Source organism: Chelonia mydas, chromosome 2 (assembly GCF_015237465.2).
Source record: "Chelonia mydas isolate rCheMyd1 chromosome 2, rCheMyd1.pri.v2, whole genome shotgun sequence".
Classification (NCBI taxonomy): Eukaryota; Metazoa; Chordata; order Testudines; family Cheloniidae; genus Chelonia; species Chelonia mydas.
The window spans coordinates 111,510,191-111,528,796 of record NC_057850.1 but is presented as its reverse complement, the minus strand read 5'-3'; the positions used below and the strand labels follow the sequence as shown (position 1 = coordinate 111,528,796).

At 42.6% G+C, this 18,606-nt stretch overlaps 1 protein-coding gene across 2 annotated transcripts in view; it reads right to left on the bottom strand.

Moving 5' to 3' along the window:
* ELOVL2 (ELOVL fatty acid elongase 2) overlaps positions 1 to 14,693 on the bottom strand; it is a 93,419-nt gene extending 78,726 nt beyond the window's left edge. Inside the window, exons 1-2 of one of the 2 annotated variants that reach the window (XM_043540115.1) lie at positions 14,419 to 14,693; positions 14,363 to 14,380 (exon numbers count right to left, since the gene is read on the bottom strand). In XM_043540115.1, coding sequence (XP_043396050.1) covers positions 14,363 to 14,365 — 3 coding nt within the window. In that variant the 5' untranslated portion in view covers positions 14,366 to 14,380; positions 14,419 to 14,693. Of the gene's footprint in view, positions 1 to 14,362 lie in introns of both variants that reach the window. The other variant, XM_037893166.2, reaches the window with a different exon arrangement.
* Between the last annotated feature and the right edge of the window lie 3,913 nt (positions 14,694 to 18,606).

The window sequence follows — 18,606 nt, the reverse complement described above, 5'->3', positions numbered from 1 at the left end:
CCCCAATAATCCTAACAACATCCCAGTGTGAGAGGGCCAGAGGCTCACTGCTATCTGATAGTGAGTTTTACTTGGCCTGACCAGTCCAGTGTACCCCAGCTCGGTAATGTCATATCTGTATCGAAACGATGTCATGTAAGCTATCAATAGAAAGCAAATCACATACGGATCATCAAGATTGTTGTGTGGTGTAGGAATAGAGGACAAATTCAAAATTACAAAAATATTGGGAATTATGTTGTCAAAGTGTGTCTGCGAGACAGGGCTAAAGTTACCCCAACCTACACAAAGGACTATGGTTCTGCCACCTGGAAGGCATCTCCAAGGTACATTCAGAGACAATGGGCATGCAAGGTACATAGATGGTAAACAGGACCATAAAGACAGCAGGGGGCAGAGACTTCAGGAAACAAATCAATTTGCACTTTAGCAAACACCAGTGGGGAAAGAGACTAGCATGAAACTCCCTTCCCCAGGAGACTCCATGTCACCTTCCTCACAGCTTGAATGAACTTTACTTTGGGGGTTAAGCATAAGAAGAATTAATTTCAAAGGCTCATTGGACTATAAACAGAGGGTCAGAGAACCCCATGTTACCTTTCACCTAAAACAAAAGAGCAGAGCACTTTGGACTTTGTGAGAGATCCTGACCTGAGGGGTGCTCAGCAATCTTGCTGGAAGGTAGACTGGTAAGAAAACGACCTTGAACAAAGGCTCTAGCTTGTTTTGTTAAGTCTTAGCCTCTAGAAAATGTTTATCACTTTTATTTGCTTGTAACCATTTCTAACTCTATCCTACATACTTGAACTCACTTAAAATCCTATCTCCTTTTATTAGTAAATGTGTTTTACTTTTAATCTAAACCAGCTCAGTGCTGTGTTTGATTTAAAGTGACTGTTAACTCTACTTCATGGAGCAAGCTGCTAGGTACTGTAACTTTAAAGGAACAGTCGACCTTAATAGCTCTCCAAATGTTCCAGGAGAGGGCTAGAAACAGCAGAATACACGGTTTGGGGAAAATTCAGAACTGAGAGGGTGCTGAGGTCACCCCTGCATATGGTGACTGATGACAAAGACTAAAGTGGGGTTGCTGTGTTGTAGGCAGGCTGCTGGGGTCAAAGCGGCAACCCAGCTGCACAGCACACAGACACTCAGGATACTTCATATTTGTCTGTTGGCTGGAAGCATCTAGTCAAGAGATCCACAGCAGCAGAACATTTTGAGGCATGTGGGGTTACAGGGCAGGTGGTGACACAACCCCTCACTGGTCTGGATTGCACCCCAGAATGTTACACTATCCCTGCTCATCAGATTGCTGGGATGGGATTCAAAAGTTGAGTTCCCAGGTATTAAGCCCCTTCCCTGCCCTGCCCTGCCCAGTCGGAACAGATTCTAACCACTTTCCCTCTTGGGGTCCCTAGGCACACTCTTGGGATTCAGATCCTTTATCCAACATCCATCCTGAAAGCTACAAGCACCTGCAACCAGTGCTGACTCCTCAGACTCTCCTATAGCTAAAACGCACCCTTTCCCAGAATCCTACCCACAGTGTGAGCCTTCCTCTTTATGTCTTCAAGGGACCACGTGGTAGGTGCAGCATATAACACATTATTGCTCTTTATTTAATCACACACAGCATACACGGATCTATACAAAAAGTAAACCCTACAGGCATTTCTCCTGCCTCAGTTTCCTCACCACTTCACAGTATTCCAATCCAGGTGTCAGAGCTTTCTTAGGCCTGGCCAAAGACCTTCTGTTCCTGTGCATGGTTTGTGTTCTGAAACATGGTGCCTTCTCTCCCCCAGCTCTTCTTCTCTAACCTTGGCCAGTCCATTCCCTTCCTTTCTGCTGCCCAAACTTCCAGTGCATCTTTCCTTTGTGAGTATTTTTTAATCTGCTGCTTCGTGTGGCTGCTTCATACTGTGACTGAGAATTTTCCACTCTCCTACCAAGCCCCATTCCCCTTGATTCTTCCCCCTATCATCAGATAGGAGGAGGAAGTATCTTCTCCTACCCAGCTTGAGCAAACTCCTTTAGGATATCTCTTGTCCAGTCAAAGCACAGTCCCAAAAGTTAACTACTCCTCATTGTCGTATATCAGGTGGGACCATCTCCTGATGGATCTGTGGATATGAGTGCCTTTGGGCCCTGGGACAACTTGCCAGCCATAACTCATATCCGCAGATCGATGGGATCTGCACTTAACTTCCCATTCCTTGTAGAGGTCTTCAGTGAGGAAGGGCTCCAAATCCTGTGGCTTTGTGGGAGATTTCCCTGTTGTCTAGTCTGGATATCAAACTGACCAGCTGTCTACAGAATTTTCCAGGAAAAATAGGATAGATGAGACCTGAATTTTTGAAGTAAAAACCAAACTAGGGAGAAAGAAGAAGGCCTGAATGTTTTTTCTATCATAAAGTACACAGGGCACAAACCCGCTTCTTTTTCCCTTTGCAGGTCACTTGTAAGTACAGGGTAGATATGTGGCACATAGGCATAATCATATATGTTGCCAAGCCATGAAGAGATGTGTCTATGTTAAAATCTATGTTAAAACCACCTGACACTACTGTGACGACTCTTGTAACAAAACATCCTTGTATCTGCCTTTTGGCAGTGATTAAAAGGAAATAGCATTTCCTTATTTACCTGATCAGTGTAGACTGTGGCCCTAGCACTGACTGAAAATCTATTTCTAAACACTTATTTGGGTCTGTTGTATCACAAAAACTAAAAGAAGCAAGTGGAAAAGAAGCTAGGTTGGATATTAGGGAAAACTATGCCACTAGGAGGGTGGTGAAGCACTGGAATAGGTTACCTAAGGAGGTGGTGAAATCTCCATCCTTAGAGGTTTTAAAGGGCCAGCTTGACAAAGCCCTGGCTGGGATTATTTAATTGAGGTTGGTCCTGCTTCGAGCAGGGGGTTGGACTAGATGACCTTCTGGGGTCCCTTCCAACCCTGATATTCTATGATTCTATGATACTTACTTTGGGTAAGTACTCTGCCTGTAAATTGCACGTGATAGCTTTCTTCCTTGGCAATAGTAATACAGACTAGCTTTTTTCCTTTAGTATTTGTGACTTACTCTTGTGTGTATTGGAGTATTCATTGCCCATGCCTCCTATTTCCTGGCTTGTATGTTACTTGAGAACACAATTAGCCATTTACACAGGTTAGAAGAAGACCTATAAGGACCAGTGAAACTACTGCCTTTGCTGAATTTTCCTCACTCTCAACTTTAAGTGTAAAATCCATGGAAAGCACTTGTACTATAAATGGAACTATTTCTGGCTATTTTTTTAAAGTCATTATTTATTTTAACAATTGTACAATACCGCACAAAAAATAACTACAGACAAGCAACACACTTTTACAAAACCAAAATCTTAGTCTGCCACACCATTCCCCCAACAGCTCCTTTGTAATATACTATCACTTTTACAGCTGTCTCCCTTTGTATAAGAGGAAAATTCCTCCCTAACAACTGAAAATTCTTCAACTTTTGTCACTAATCTTATAAGTAAAATGCTCATAAAGCAATTTCTGCCGTACCAATGTACTAATCTTTTAAATCTGGGACATGTGAACTTTTTCATTTTTTGACAATTTGTCTCATTCCACAAACAAATGAAATACAGTTTTAAGAGTTCTTAGTCCCATGTGTTGATTGAAAAAGCATAATTTTTGCCTTGGCTAGTAAGTTATGATTCCATGTTATTTCTACAACCACTAGAATATTTTACCAGAAGCTTCCAATATTAATACATTGCTATGTATATGTCTGATTATCACAAAGATCACATGTCATTGTCTAGTAGACACCATTTGCACAAGAGTCCATTTCTTTATAGAATTTTTAGAACTGGATAAAAAATTTCTGACAATGTTTTTTTTCTCCAATCAGAAAAATTCTATCCATTGAAATCTAAAAGTTCCACAGGACCATGTAATTTTCAATTAAATGTTGTCTAAAAAAAAAATAGAAATGAAGCATTTAAATAAGATAAAGACACTGATTATTTTTTTCAAATTCTTTTATATTAAATAAAAAGTTTAAAATGAAACAGAGTTTAGATTGTCTCAAAAGAACTTTTTCTAAAATTTCATTTCATGATCAGTTTTGAAATTTGATATTTCATTCAGATTTCCAATGGGGGCGGGGAATGTAAAATGTTGGAATTGCTCATGGAACAAAATGTTCGGTTTGATTATTGAAATAGCTGCAGTGCCATCCAAGATTCATTAGAAGACCTTATAATGTAGTCCAACATAACTTACTATTATCTCTCATAAAATTGTATTTTTAAACACCTTCTTTTTTAAGGCCTTGTCTAAATTACAGAAACTTTCAAAAGTTTTCCACTCCTGCCCAGTGCCCACAACAGCTGAACTCCAAAAGTACTAGCGAAGGTTGGAGCCCTAGTGGAAACTGAGTGCTCAATTCAAGCCCGCCCATCTTACCATATTCAAAGCAGAGGTTTGGAAGGAGAGAGAGAATCCAAATGACAAAGCACAGTATTTTGACACATTTGGTCTGATTCTGTACTGTTAAAACAAATTTATGATGGTGTGACTTCATTGACTTCAGTGGAATCCCAATGGCATAAGAGAGAGTGAAGAGTCAAGAGCAGAATGACAGCTGCTTCTGCACCCTTTAACAAGTTGCAGCTTGTGGCCCTCTACTCTCCCATTTTACTGGTGGCAGGTCCATGGGCTGGAGTAGGAAATGGAGATACTTCAAGGAGTTTATTGCTGCAGTCCTAGTGCCAAGTCCCTACACTGGCAAACAGTAGGAGTAAAGCTCCGGGTGTCCTCGCCTACACTTACACAACTGGGCTTTAAAACCTTAATCCATTTTTGGTTGGCTGGTCTTATTCTAAGTAGATGAAAAATAATAACCTACACAATAATATGTAATCTTTATTTTATATTGAACTCTTAAATATATCACTGCAATATGGCAATTATCCAATTCCTAGTTGCAGTGCAGTGTAGGAAGCTATAAAAAGCTCTCCAGGAGGCAGTCTGAGTTAAATACTGTGGTCCACATTTTTAGCAAATGAGGATGCAAACAACAAGGAGAAATATGCAAAAAAATGATTTAAAGCTGAGCTGTTGCTAGGTGTTTAGTGTTAGTTAAATATGATACAGTTGGAGTCTGAAGCATGAGACAAAGTAACACTGGACTGCAAATGAATAGGGGGAGGGGTTTTTTGAGGGTTGGAAGCCAGGGAAGTCCCCTCATTTACTTATGCCCTCCTCAAAGGCCACCAAAAATAAACAAACACCTTTGTTTCCTGGCTCTAAATGGTCAATAAATTCTAATCCCAGCCAACGTGCATACCTTTCTTTCCTTTCCCACCTCCACTCCTTTACAAACTAATCCCTGACTTGCAGTTAACGAGTATTACTCTATCACTGTTCACATACTTTAGACTCCAACTGTATCAGATTTATTAAATAATTCTAAATGCCTAGCAACAGCTCAGCTTTTAAACCAGCTTTATATGTACAGATTAATAAAACATTCTTTATAGTGGGGCATGACTCTAAGAAACGTTAAGCCAAATTCATCCCTGATGTCACTGCATTGAGTTCAACAGACTTGCACCAGGGAATAAAATGGTCCTTTATATTTAAGCAAACTCAGAATTTACTGCAACATTTGTCCTTACAATAACTGCTGTATTTTTAACTGTTAGGCTCAACTGTATTTCTGACTCTGAGTTTCTTGATTTCTGCCACTGTGCAAAGAGAAACTCCATGGGAGTAAGAGGGAATACACTGATGTAAAACTAGGAGCCTGATGCAAATTAGGGCCCCAGTTCTCCTTTTGCTGACTGTTGTGCATTTTTATGGGAATATAGTGATTGGAGCTAATGAACCAGAGGATTTTCAGATGTCGACCGAACCTGCCACCACTCAGAGGATCTGGGTTTTCAAGCTGCTTTCAGAGCTCTGCACTACTACTTCTCCATTATAGTACTATTCTGATGGAGGCATGAAACAGATAAAGAAGTTTAAAATAATTTGTGCTGACTACCTCTGTCACTCAGGTTATCTAGTCATTTGGCATACAACCCTGCAGTTATTTCACTTTAAAATACTCACAGATCTCCTTTAAAAGTCACGGTGGCTTATTCTCCACTAGTTTGATCTTTGCATAGCCATTGATACCTGTACAACGTGAGGTAGCTGATCAGAGTAGTAGCCTCTTTACAACCACTTCTACCTGGGTAAATAACTATACAAGCTATAAAGGCACTGGAGAATGGGGCCCCATCACCTCTATGGTTTGTGTCAGGGTGCTACACTAGAGGTTAGTGGATATGAAAACTGCTTTAAAAATACCAGGGAGATTTTTGGCCACCAGAGAAAGCATGTTCTATGAACACAGCATAGACACAAGGACCAAATCCTGGCTTCTATGCATAATGCAGACAGGCAGTATAAATGTTTTAAATGTGCTCAGTACTGATTCTGCCATCATCTCTTCCTTCTTGTTTGTGAAATCCGTGTAAAGTCTAAAATGTGATGTATTTAAACTTCAAAAAAGGAGTTTTCATACCCAAACATCATATCCTAACACATTAATATTCCTATACCATTGTGGTTTCTGAGTGTAAGTGGGTAAAAGATACATAGCAGTTATGTAACAATTTGTGTAGACTTGATACATTGTCTTGGACTTTGGGTTCCAAAGAGGATGGAGCTAGGCTGTTCTCAGTGGTAGCAGATGACAGAACAAGGAGTAATGGTCTCAAGTTGCAGTCGGGGAGGTCTAGGTTGGATATTAGGAAAAACTATTTCACTAGGAGGGTGGTGAAGCACTGAAATGGGGTACCTAGGGAGGTGGTGGAATCTCCATCCTTAGAGGTTTTTAAGGCCCAGCTTCACAAAGCCCTGACTGGGATGATTTAATTGGGGTTGGTCCTGCTTTGAGCAGGGAGTTGGAATAGCTGACCTCCTGAGGTCTCTTCCAACCCTAATCTTCTATGATTCTATGAATGGAAGGACTGGTGGGGCTGATTGCCTCATGAGATCAGAAATAGGCTGTGAGACATCTTTGTTTGCCGTGGGTCCTGTGTGAATAGTGGATTTCTGCCAGGATAGTTTCTGGCAAACAGAAACCCATCTCCTTCTCCCATTTCATGGCACATTGTATAAATGCCTAGGAATGCTAGTGCATGGAGATGGGATGTGCAGAAAACACATGGTAATGGCCAGTTTACAGCACATTGTGGTAAGGTGGCTAAGGCATCATATTACAAAATACATACGACGCTACACTTCTGCTGCACTCTTTACTGCAGTTTCTCAAAGCAATTTACAAACATTTATGGATTATGAGAAAAGATTTTTGGTTTTTATTATATTTGCCTCCTTCCTACAGAGAAGACGCTGCTCGTGTTCAGGAGGAGGGAAAGTTAAAGGAAAATAAAAGAAGGTGGTGTTTGCTTTTCCTGCCCATTCACAATATTCCAGTGTCAACAGGAGGAAACTGACACTAAAAGAATGGGAGGAGGGGGATGTACCTGAAGCAGAAAAGCAGCAGGACTGCAGAGTGCAAGGAAGGGAGTGACTTCTTAGCTGGGGAGGAAGATGGACTCGCACTTGACAAGGCTTGAGTGGCTGAAAACTTTTATTTAGGGGGAAAGGGACATGATTTTTTTTTCTTGTGGATCCAAGTATCTCCAGGGCTGTCTCTCAAGCTGGTAACGTTTTAACGAGGGAGAGTTCTAAACAGCACCGAGTTGGGTGGGATTTTAAAGGTCCCTTCAAGAATGCAGCACCTTCTTCCTCATCCATGGGAAAGACCTTTAAAAATGGCTTTAAATAATCCAAAACAAGAGCCACTGTTCAAATGAGACTTGGCTGGTTATGGCTCCAGCCCCACTGTTGAAGCACTGTTGAAACTGCATGCTGAGTTATATCCAGTACAATCCCACTGAGCCGTGTGTGGCAACCAGGTGTGTAAATCAGGGCAGAAAAAAACACTGGTACCTGAATATAATTCCTTTTCTTATTAAACTTCACATGCCAAGCACCTCTTTATTTTTCAGGATTAGAGGGAAATGCTCTATTTTAGGGAGAATGAAAGGCCATTTGGGTGTTGATGGCCCAGAGCAGTGGCAGGCAAGGGCCTGGATGAGGGCTGGACTCAGCCATTGGTATCAGTTATTTCTTTTTTGTCATTCAAATGGATTTGGGGTCATGGCTGACATCCCAGCCATCATGTAAAAGGCTTCCCTGTGGCCTTTTGACATGCACACAGAGGTATCTCACTGCCAAGTCCCTATCCTAGGAGGGGAGGGGAAAGCCTGCAGGGTGAACTCCCACCTCCACGCAGCCAGTGGCCTATGCTTGCCACTGCCATGCTGGAGCCTCAACATTTATTTATTGACAAAATTTTCAGAATTTTGCAATATTGTGCACAGAATTTAATTTTTTGGTGCTGAATTCCCTCAGGAATATGGGGTGCTGGGCGGTTGAGGCGGGCTGTGAGGGGGCGCTGGGCAGTGGGGGTTGTCTGTGGATAGGAGATTGCTGCACATAGGGACCTGTAGTGGAGATCTCTGGGTGAGGGGCCACTGGGTATGGGGATTGCTGGGCAGGGGGGCGGTGTGGCAGGGCACGCTGGCAGCACAGGGCTGGGTTTGGGGGTCCAGGTGGGAGGGAAGTGCAGGGGTTAGGGGTGAAGACAGCACTGTGCAGAGCTTAGGGGTGAAGGAAGCACAATTAAACTGTTTTTAATAAAGTGCATGTGGCAAATTTTCCAATACTGTAAGCTTATGTCTGTGTTGTTAAGAGGAAGTCGGGCATAGAGGTATCAGTTTAATAATACTGCGTAGGGCTCCATAAATCTTAAGAACAGCCCTGTCCTCAACTGATGTAACTTGCATATATTCCCTGAAGTCAGTAGGGCTATACTGAGTTATACTAGAGGAGGATCCGGCCCAGCATATCCTTTGCTTCAAACCAAGAGTTCAGTGTAGGCAAAATATAGCAAAAGCTCAAAGACTCATAGACTTTAAGGACAGAAGGGACCATCATAATCATCTAGTCTGACCTCCTACACTTAGAGTTGCTTCTTCAACAAAATAAAAAGAAAAAATAAGCATTTCTCTACAGTGTGGGCCAAATTCTGCTCCATCACATCGACCCAACCGCAATGAGGTCAATGACACTGGACTCAAGTGAGAGCAGATGTGTGCTCCATGGCTGCAAGTTTCTTCCTAAGTAGGACACCTAATAAAATTGCTGAGCCCTGTACAAGTGATTACACCAGTGTAAAAAGACAGACTAACAGTGTTTCAGTGCTCACTACTCTCTGGGCAATAATCCAGATTCTCAACTGATTTTTTTATTAGCTTGGGTAGCACATTTATCTTTGAGTCACTATCATTTGAGTTACCATGCTTGTCTTAAGGCACCTGTTCCCTATTACAGCATTGTCACTATATCCCTGACTCATCTGAAGTCTTCAAGACAGCATCACCACCAAAATATGGCTCAAGAGTTCTAGTTATATTTTAGCCAACATGGTGACCTTCTCAGGAAGATCCTAGGGTTTTTTTTCCCATTGAAGTCAATGGCAAATGACAGTTGAAGTCTTTTCTCTGGCAAAAATCCCATTGAAGTTACTGAGTCCGAAATTATACCAGGGATAAATCTTTTACTTCAGAAATAAATTTGGTCCAATGGGAATTTTTACTCAGGCAAGATTTCTGCCCTGACCATGCTTCCATTAAAATTATTTTTTTTTCTCACTCTTGATGAAAAAGCAAACCACAGTAAATTATTTTTATTACATTTTACATGTACCCACATCTTGGTACAAACCCAGAAGTGTATTTTCATACTACTTTGAGTTTTTTCCCTGTCATTATCATGAGGCCGAGTCTTTTTGCAATGCAAGTAGCTCTATGACAAGAAATGAAAATGGAACACCTCCTTACAGATCAATACAGATGCAGAAGAATAGATAAAATTTGCTTACAGAAACATACCAAACCCACATGTGACTCAGAGCTTGGCCTTCCGTATATTGATGACAGACATCCAAAGACCTATTCATTTTTACTCAGAGGTTAATTTTAACCACTGTATGAACCAGAAAAGCGTTTCAGGATCAGTCTCTGATATATTAGTGGAAATCCAGAGTAACTGCACTGATGTAAATGGAGTTACTCTAAACTTATACCAATGTGACTGGCCTGAAATCAGCTCTCCAATGAGGAAAAAAAATGAAGCATTTTGACAGGTTCAAACAGCTCTGTTTAATTAATTTTGATTACCAAGAAAATCTCAGTGGGAGTTCTGTGACCTGATTCACCTGTTCTGCACACCTGGCTTTTAATTGTATTGTACATCATTACCTCCATACTTTCATCAAAACATGCTGCACAGTATTCTTTGGGACACGAGGCTCACTTGTAATCATCATCACTGTAGTCTAAGTAATGTATTACTGAGATTTGGAATTGGCTTAATTTTGTTCTGCACAACTACAGGAACTTAGAATCAATAACATAACGTATATATACTCTACAAGTATGGAGGGCAAATTATTCCTCCTTCTTGAGATCTTATCACCCATATCCCTACAATGCAGAAGAAATGCAACAATCTTCTGTCAATCATTGATTGTAGAGTGGCTTTTACTAAAGAGCTTATCCAAAGAATTCATATGGGTAATAAAAGAAAAATGAAACTGTTCCATTTCATGTTCATTATACATGGGTGCCATTGCAAAATGTATCCACCCATGTACATAATCATTTTCACGTGCCAAAATATGGGCATAATGCTACTCCACTGGAGCTGATTTCAACATTTACTCCAGCAAAACTGGAGTAATGGTATGGTGAATCAGGCCCACTTTTTGAATGCAGCATATGCATCTGTGTCTAAAATATAGCTGATGTTGGAGCTGATGCCAATTCTGTTAAAAACAATGACAAAATTCCCACTGACTTCGATGGGAGCAAGATCAGACCTAACACCTTTTTAAAAAGCTTTCTTGGAAAAGGGTTAATCATTTGTGGCAGGAGTGTGACTTTTAAGCCATGCTCTTCACTATTGTGAGTGCTGCAGTCGGAAGTCCTCCAGCAAGCAGTATACACTACACTAAAGCACTGTCTCTATCACCCGTTTAGTGAATGTAGCATGTGTTTCCCTCCTACCTTCCTAGGTCTGAGTCAGGTACAATCAGGCCCTTAAGTGGTTAACTTAAACAAGACTCACAAAGGATAACTTCGGACCCATTTTTAGAGAGACAACATGTAGATATATGGACCCTTTGAGGGGAGAACCAAGTTAGTTCTTCTTTAACTTGCTCATTTCAAGGGCCTAGACATTTTCAAAAGTGGTGGCTGTCTTTCTGGACCTCACATATGGCTGAAACATCTGCTTTCAAACTATTTTTATGCAGATGGCTTTTCATCTGATAACATGCATACCACTGAAGAGGAGGAACAGTCTTGTTGATAACCCACATGACCGTGTTCTGTTCTGAACCATGCCACAAATTTACGATGGAACCTTTGCCAAGTTACTGAACTTCCCTGTCGCTCACTCTTCTCATCTGTAAAATGGGTCATAGTGCCCTAACTCACAGGGCTACTGTGGGGCTGAATTCATTACTGTTATTAAAGTGCTTTGGATTCCTCTGAAGAATATACTCTATGCATACAAAATAGTAATATTTTATAAGAATATCCTCGGAGTTGCAGTGTGGGTGCAAGAATTGCTTCACTTTGTAGTTCTCACACTCTTGCACCCCAAAAGTGAGTGTTAAAATTATTCTGTTTATAGTCATGAAAAAATTGTTCCCCTAAAACCCGTATTTATACATGATTAATGCAGAAATGTGTATTAACATACCTTCATGAATAATCAATAATGTGTGCGCATTAGCCTGAATACTTGGAAATAAAGAAGATGCAGAATAAAGGACTCAATTTCAAGATGGAATTAGTAGAAACTGAGGTTTTAGGTTTAAGAACTTTGTAAAATCAGATTAATAGGTTTTTATATTGCTGTGTTTCTTTAGAGTGAACCCTGTGAAATCCATATAACTGGAATTGAAGGTATGCATTATGTTAACCTTTCTTTATGTATAAAACCAATTACTTTTTTTTCCATAAAGGACTGTGGCAGTAAATTGGTTGCAATATTCAAACAATAGAATCTCTAACACTAATACACACTTGACAGACTCTCAGTCAAAGGTAGAGCAGGTCCAAAATACTGACTCTTTCACTTTCATAAAATTCAGGATCATTGTTAGATTACTTTTGGGAAGCTGATCTTTCCCTCCTGTCAATCTATGACTTACAACTGTCACAGGTGAAAAAGCTAATGTCAAATGTCATTGAGGTAGAAGACTCCCTCCCATAAGTTAACTAATGACTTTCTATTTGGGCGGGTCTGAGGCTTTAACTAAATGCAAACCCACCACCATGTACTGGCATTGTGACTAAGGCCTGGTCTACATTACACGGTTAGGTCAACATAAACTGTCTTGCCTCAAGCTAGCTGTGCAAGTGTCTTCACTTAAATTTGGCTCCTGCTGACATAAGTGCCTCACTATGCCCATCTAGTAATACCACCTCCCTGAGCAGCATAGAGTCAAGGTCGATGTAATTAGGTTGACACGACAGTGTGGACACTGCATTGCTTACATTGATTTACTGACTTTCACGACCCATCCCACTATGCACCACACTGACAATACAATCGATACAAGCACTCCTGGTAAGGACACGCACCGCTGACACAAACAATTTAAGAACTGCTGTGGCTGTATGCTGGTGTAAGATAGGTCAACATAACTCTGTATTGTAGACGTGGCCTGAGTCTTCCTTCTCATTTTGTTTCTCCTTCTGAATTCACTCCCTGAGATATTCATGAGGCACATTTACTGGCCTTTCATTTTCTGCTCAGGTAAACCACAAAAACAAGTTTGCATTCTAGGTTCAATCCAAACTAGTTTAAATACAATCTCAAATGTTCTGTGGCACTTCATTGGAGAGAGTTACACTATATAAATAACCACAATAATAATGCCAAGTTTTCTACAGCACTCTTCAGTGTTAGATCTCAAGGAAGTTTTAAAAAGAGGTCGATTATCCTCATTTAACCAATGGGGAAACTGAGGCACAGGGAGGGACTTGACTGGTCCATGGTCACCCAATAGGCCAGTTGCAGAGCCATGAATTAAACCCAGGTCTTCTGAATCCCATCCCACTAATGCCCTATTCACTAATGAAGATAAGGAAACCTAAATCCTCAAACCCTTCAAGAGATGTGGATATTGGAGTGGTTAGAGCGAGTGACAAATGAAATGAAGACATTGAGTGCTCCAGGAACTTAACTCGCCCAATTAATTGGTTCCATTTTAAGATGAACTCAGATCCCAAGTTCAGATCTAAACTTCCTCAGTTTGGAGCCGATCTGATCCGATCCGGGATCTTATTTTGGAGAGGGAGGGCGAGAGAAAGGGTGTTTAAAATGTCCTTTACTCTCCCTCAGACCCCAGCTATGCGGTTGCTGGGCAATAGGGATACCCCAGCCACACAGCCCTACCCCTGGCCATCCTCCCTGAAGGCGCCCTAGGAAAGGGCTGAGGGTGGCGCAGGAGCTCTGCCCCACCCGCGCAATCCTCTCCCCGGGGGGCAATCCGGCAAGGCTAAGCCGGCTTTAGGGTCGCTTTGTGCCAGTGGCGCGGTGGATCAAGGCCGTAGGGTTTAAACCGTAGGGTTTAACCGCCTCTCCACAGAGGAGGCTTCAATCGCAGGGGACCAACGCCGGGCTGGGGCCCCGGGGGAAGTCCTGGGCCCCTGACTCGTGCCGGGAGCTGGACAGGGGCTCGGAGCCGGGGTGCACTGCCCAGGCTGGAGAGGCTCTATGGCGTCGGTTGTGTGAACTGCACATTGCCAGCTCCGGTGGGGGCGGGGGTGCAGCCCGATTCCCCCACGTGCCCCTCTGCAGACACTCACCAGCCATTTCCTTTTGTTCCCTTGTTTGCTCCTGGCCGCTTGCCAGCTGGGCGTGCGGGGAGAGCAGCGCGCCGCGGGGGGTCTCTGTGTGGCCAGGGGCTGCGGGCACGGGCCGGGCCAGATGTGGGTGCGCCGAGGGGTCGCGGGGGGCGGATTGGAGCCGCTGCTTGTGCGGCCCGAGCGAGTCCGGCTGCAGCCGGGTGCGCCCCCTGCTCCTTCCCTGCCCGCACGATGGGAGGGAGCGAGCACAGCGCGGCGGCGGCCGGGAGCTGCTGAGGCTGCCCGGCTCCCTCCTTCCCGGGCAGCTTCGGGGCCCCATCGGCTCGCCAACCCCCGCGGGGCTGGCGCCGTCACTCACCATGGTGCGGACGAGAGGGGTGCGGTGGCCGGGCGGGCGCTGTGGAGGGCGAGAGGAGCGATGCGCTGTCCAGGGTATCCAGCTCCCTTCCGCCCGCCGCTCGCTCCGCGCTCTCACTCAGCTCCTTCTCTGCCTTGTCTTCCCCTCCCTCCAGCTTAAGCAGGGCCCTGGCCTCCACATGCTCCCCCTGCAGCCGGGAGCTGGTGACTTCAGAGGGGAGGCGGATCCGGGGAACGTTCTTTCCCACCGCCCTCGCACGCGCCGGCTGGCTGGTCAGGCAGGTGCACAAGCCGAAGAGGGTGGCTGGCTATCGAGGCTGCTTAGGACAGCTCCTGGCAGCAGCCGCGTGCACGGGAGCATTCCCCTTAAACGTGGTCAGCGGCGTGGTCGTTCCGAGCCTGCAAGCAGGGGCGCTTTGGCTGGAGATAACAGCCTGTCTCGGGTAAGCTCTTTAGCCCCGGGAATTCCCCCTGTGTCGGCAGGGGGCTAATGCCTATAGTGACTAGAAAGCAACTACAGGTGCGTGGTTGGGCGTGGGTGCCTTTAGGTGGCAGGTGACCACAAACAGGCGGCACAGCAGGGCGATGCACGTCGAGCGTGAAGAAAAGAATATTGTGACTGCTGAGCTCTGAGAGCCAAAACACAGGCACTGCGCAGTCTTATTTGTGCTGCAGTTTTTACTACAGCAAGGAGGTTTCCACAAACGACAGAGGGGAAATGTCACAAGCCAGCAGAAACAAACGTGCCAGGCGTGAAGAGGAAATAATAAGAAAGAAAATAATTTTGCTACCATTTGTTACTCCTTGCCTGTGATCATCTTCTGTATTTAAAAGCAAGAAAGTGCCTCCGCTTGATAGGGGAGGTAAGAAACAAGACCAAGTACTTTCTCCTGTTCAGAAAACTACTTGTGGTGGCGGAGACGAGAGAAAATTTGTAAGGAGTCAAGAAATTAAAGAGTGAAAGTAAATAGCTGAAGGGAAAATAATGCAGAAGTCCAGCAGGAAAAGAGCCAAGGTTGGTTGGATAGTGTGAAATCAGCTCCCTGTGAACAAGTTTCTGCCTCTCAAAAATCATCATAATTAATGACAGGTTTCAGAGTGGTAGCCCTGTTAGTCTGTATCAGCAAAAACGAGTCCTTGTGGCACCTTATTGTTTGGGCATAAGCTTTCGTGGGCTAGAACCCACTTCATCAGATGCATGGAGTGGAAAATACAGTAGCAGGTATATTTTGAATTGTCTCATTAAACTGACCCCCCCCCCCAGGCAACTCCCATCTTTTCATGTACTATGTATAAATATTTGCTACTGTATTTTCCACTCCATGCATCTGATGAAGTGGGTTCTAGCCCATGAAAGCTTATGTCCAAATAAATTTGTTAGTCTCTAAGGTGCCACAAGGACTCCTCATTTTTATCATCATTAATGTCATCCTTGTCATCAGTAAGTCAAGGACTAAAAAGATAGGAAGAGTGAACTACCTTCCTGAATCTAATGGTGGTCCCTCCAAATCAGGATTGAGACACTAGTGGGCAGCTGGGGAACGAAATCCTCCTGTGATGGGCCCAACCTACCTGAGATCACATCTCCTTCTGGAACAATGATCTTCCTGACAGCTACATTCCACTGGACCAGGGAAACTGACAAAGGAGGCTTCTGAGTGCAGGAGACAGTGACCAACTGGGTAGCTGGGGAGGAGAAATAGTACAGGTGGCAAGGAGAAAATCTCAATGTCATGATACTTTGCCAGGATAATTAGACCTGTGAAGGAATTGGGATTTATGTTTCTGTGCGATATTCCCATTTCAAACTTTGTTTCCATTTGGATTTAGACTGAAATTAAATCTTGAGATTTCCCACTAGACAAAAATTTAGAATTTTAAGTCAACAGAAATATTTTGGTTTGATTTTGACTTAAAGTTAAAAATTGTTTAATGTAAAACAAAATATATTTCAAAACAAAAAGTGAGTTTGAAAATGAAAAATCTAAATAGTGTTCTGAAAATGCTGAAAATAAATATTTTGTGATTATTGAAATTTCATTGATTTGATTTTTGAAACAAAATTGTACTGACAGTCCTGCAGAAAGTTTTGACTTTTGACAAAGTGGTGTTTGCTGACGGGGGGGGGGGGGGAATGTTTTGTCTGAAAACTTTTGACCAGCTCTCAGGGATTCTCTTTTTTTATTATTATTATTTGTTTGTCTTTTGCTTTTGGTGGTGGGCACACAACAGAATGAACCTCCGTAATTAAGGTGTAGTTGAAGTATATATGTTCATACCAGTATCCAAAGCAAGAACCTACCTGATCATTTCCCCAAAATGAAAGCCAACTGTTTTGAACAGCAAAGATTTGCGGGGGGATGGGTTTGTTACTGCTTCACTCCATAGTTCTTGCTGGAACCACATCCGGAGATATGACAAGTGTACTGGGAGCAGTTATCTTCATTGACTACCTGTCCAGAAATGGGAAGTACTAGTTATCTCTCAAAGACCTGTACTTAGGTGACTTCCAGCCCAGCTTTGCAGTCTGAAGTAATTTGTTTAACCAGCCATATTCGTGAATGCTCTCTATACTGAGCCAACTTTTTGAGGTTCACCCTCAATATCTTCATTTTATTCATCTTCACTTTAGATTATTCACTTGATTCCTGATGAGTTACGAAATGCAGAGGTTACTCTTGCACTGGAGAAAGGAGAGAAATGGTCACTTTTGGACAGCCGTTTTGGTCACAAAGAAATGGCCACATAAGCAAAAAGTTGGCCTCTTCATTCCATAATGTTACTGTTTTGGTTCTTCTGTTGGAGCTGGGTTGCTCCAGGGTAAGTGGGAGATGACTGACAAAAAAGCACCATACTAACCGCTGAATGTGATTCATCTACATCTGCTAGAGATGGGCGTGAGCCAGAAAGTTCTGATCCAGATCCCAATTTCCCAATAATTCAAAGGTTCTGGTGTTCCAGTTTAATCTCAGCATTTCTAATAGAATGGAGCCATATCAAATTTGCTATATGAAAAAGTATCATTTCTAATTTCTTGACTTGCTTTGGCTGAAACATAATTATTAATGTTCATTAACATTGTGGTTTTTTGACTTCTAATAATGGCTTGGTTTTTTTTTTGTTTTAAATCAGTAATGTCTCAGATTAATTAATCACACTTTCATAGCAAACATAATTGAAATTGCCCTTCAATGGAAAGAGTAATAAAAGTTACTGTCACTTTTAAAAGTTGAATTAGGAGTTGGCTGCTTTTTTTTTTTTTTAAGTACCAATCTCTTAAAATAGAAAAAGCTCCCCTAAGTATTCATTTATTTTAAAAGTAGTCCCAATCAATCGTGTATTTTACATAACTAGTCCAAGATTCAGTATTCTAAAAAAATGGATCAAAGTTTGCTCTCACTTAAAGTTTAAACCTGAAATAATTCTATTGAAATTGATGGTGTTACCCCACTATCAATATGGAGTAATTGAAAGTAGAAATTGGCCCACTAAAGATATACATTTAAAGAAGTATGCACTGAGTATGTTCATGGTACCGGTGTTGCTGTTCTCCTTCCAGCAGGTAGCAAGACTTCAAGAGGATTATAACCCCCCGCAGTCAGATACCCTCTTATTTCAGCACAGTGGCGCTGGTGGAAGACAAAGTGTAGGTTTTCTGGAATGTTTTATGGTTTCATGTATCCTTTGGTGGACACTGGTTCTAATGGTTGCATGGCTGGCCTGAGCAAGACTGCATTACCCATATTCTTTAATTCAGGACTGCTTTCTAACCAGAGAGCCTGCTGGCCAAACAGTCAGTGAGAGTCCAAGACCATTGTGCCAAATAAAGTAAGGGGTGTATATAATATATATATATTTTTAAAATGATACCAGTGTAACTCGGACTGTTTAGTCTTAGGCTTTATCTACACTGGCACTTTCATCGTTAAAACATTTGTCACTCAGCGGTGTGAAAAAACACCCCCTGAATGACAGAAGTTTTAAGGATGAAAAGCGCCAGTGTGGACAGTGCTTCATTGGTGGGAGCTCTACTCCTGGCAATGAAGCTACCGCCCCTTGTTGGAGGTGGTTTTATTTTGTCGATGGGACAGCTCTCTCCTGGTGACAAAGAGCGGCTACACAACACACCTTACAATGGTGCAGCTGCAGTGGCACAGCCGTGCCGTTGTAAGGTGTGCAGTGTAGACATAGCCTCATATCGCAAAACTCTACATGCTACATGTATTGGTACACTTGTGTGCATAC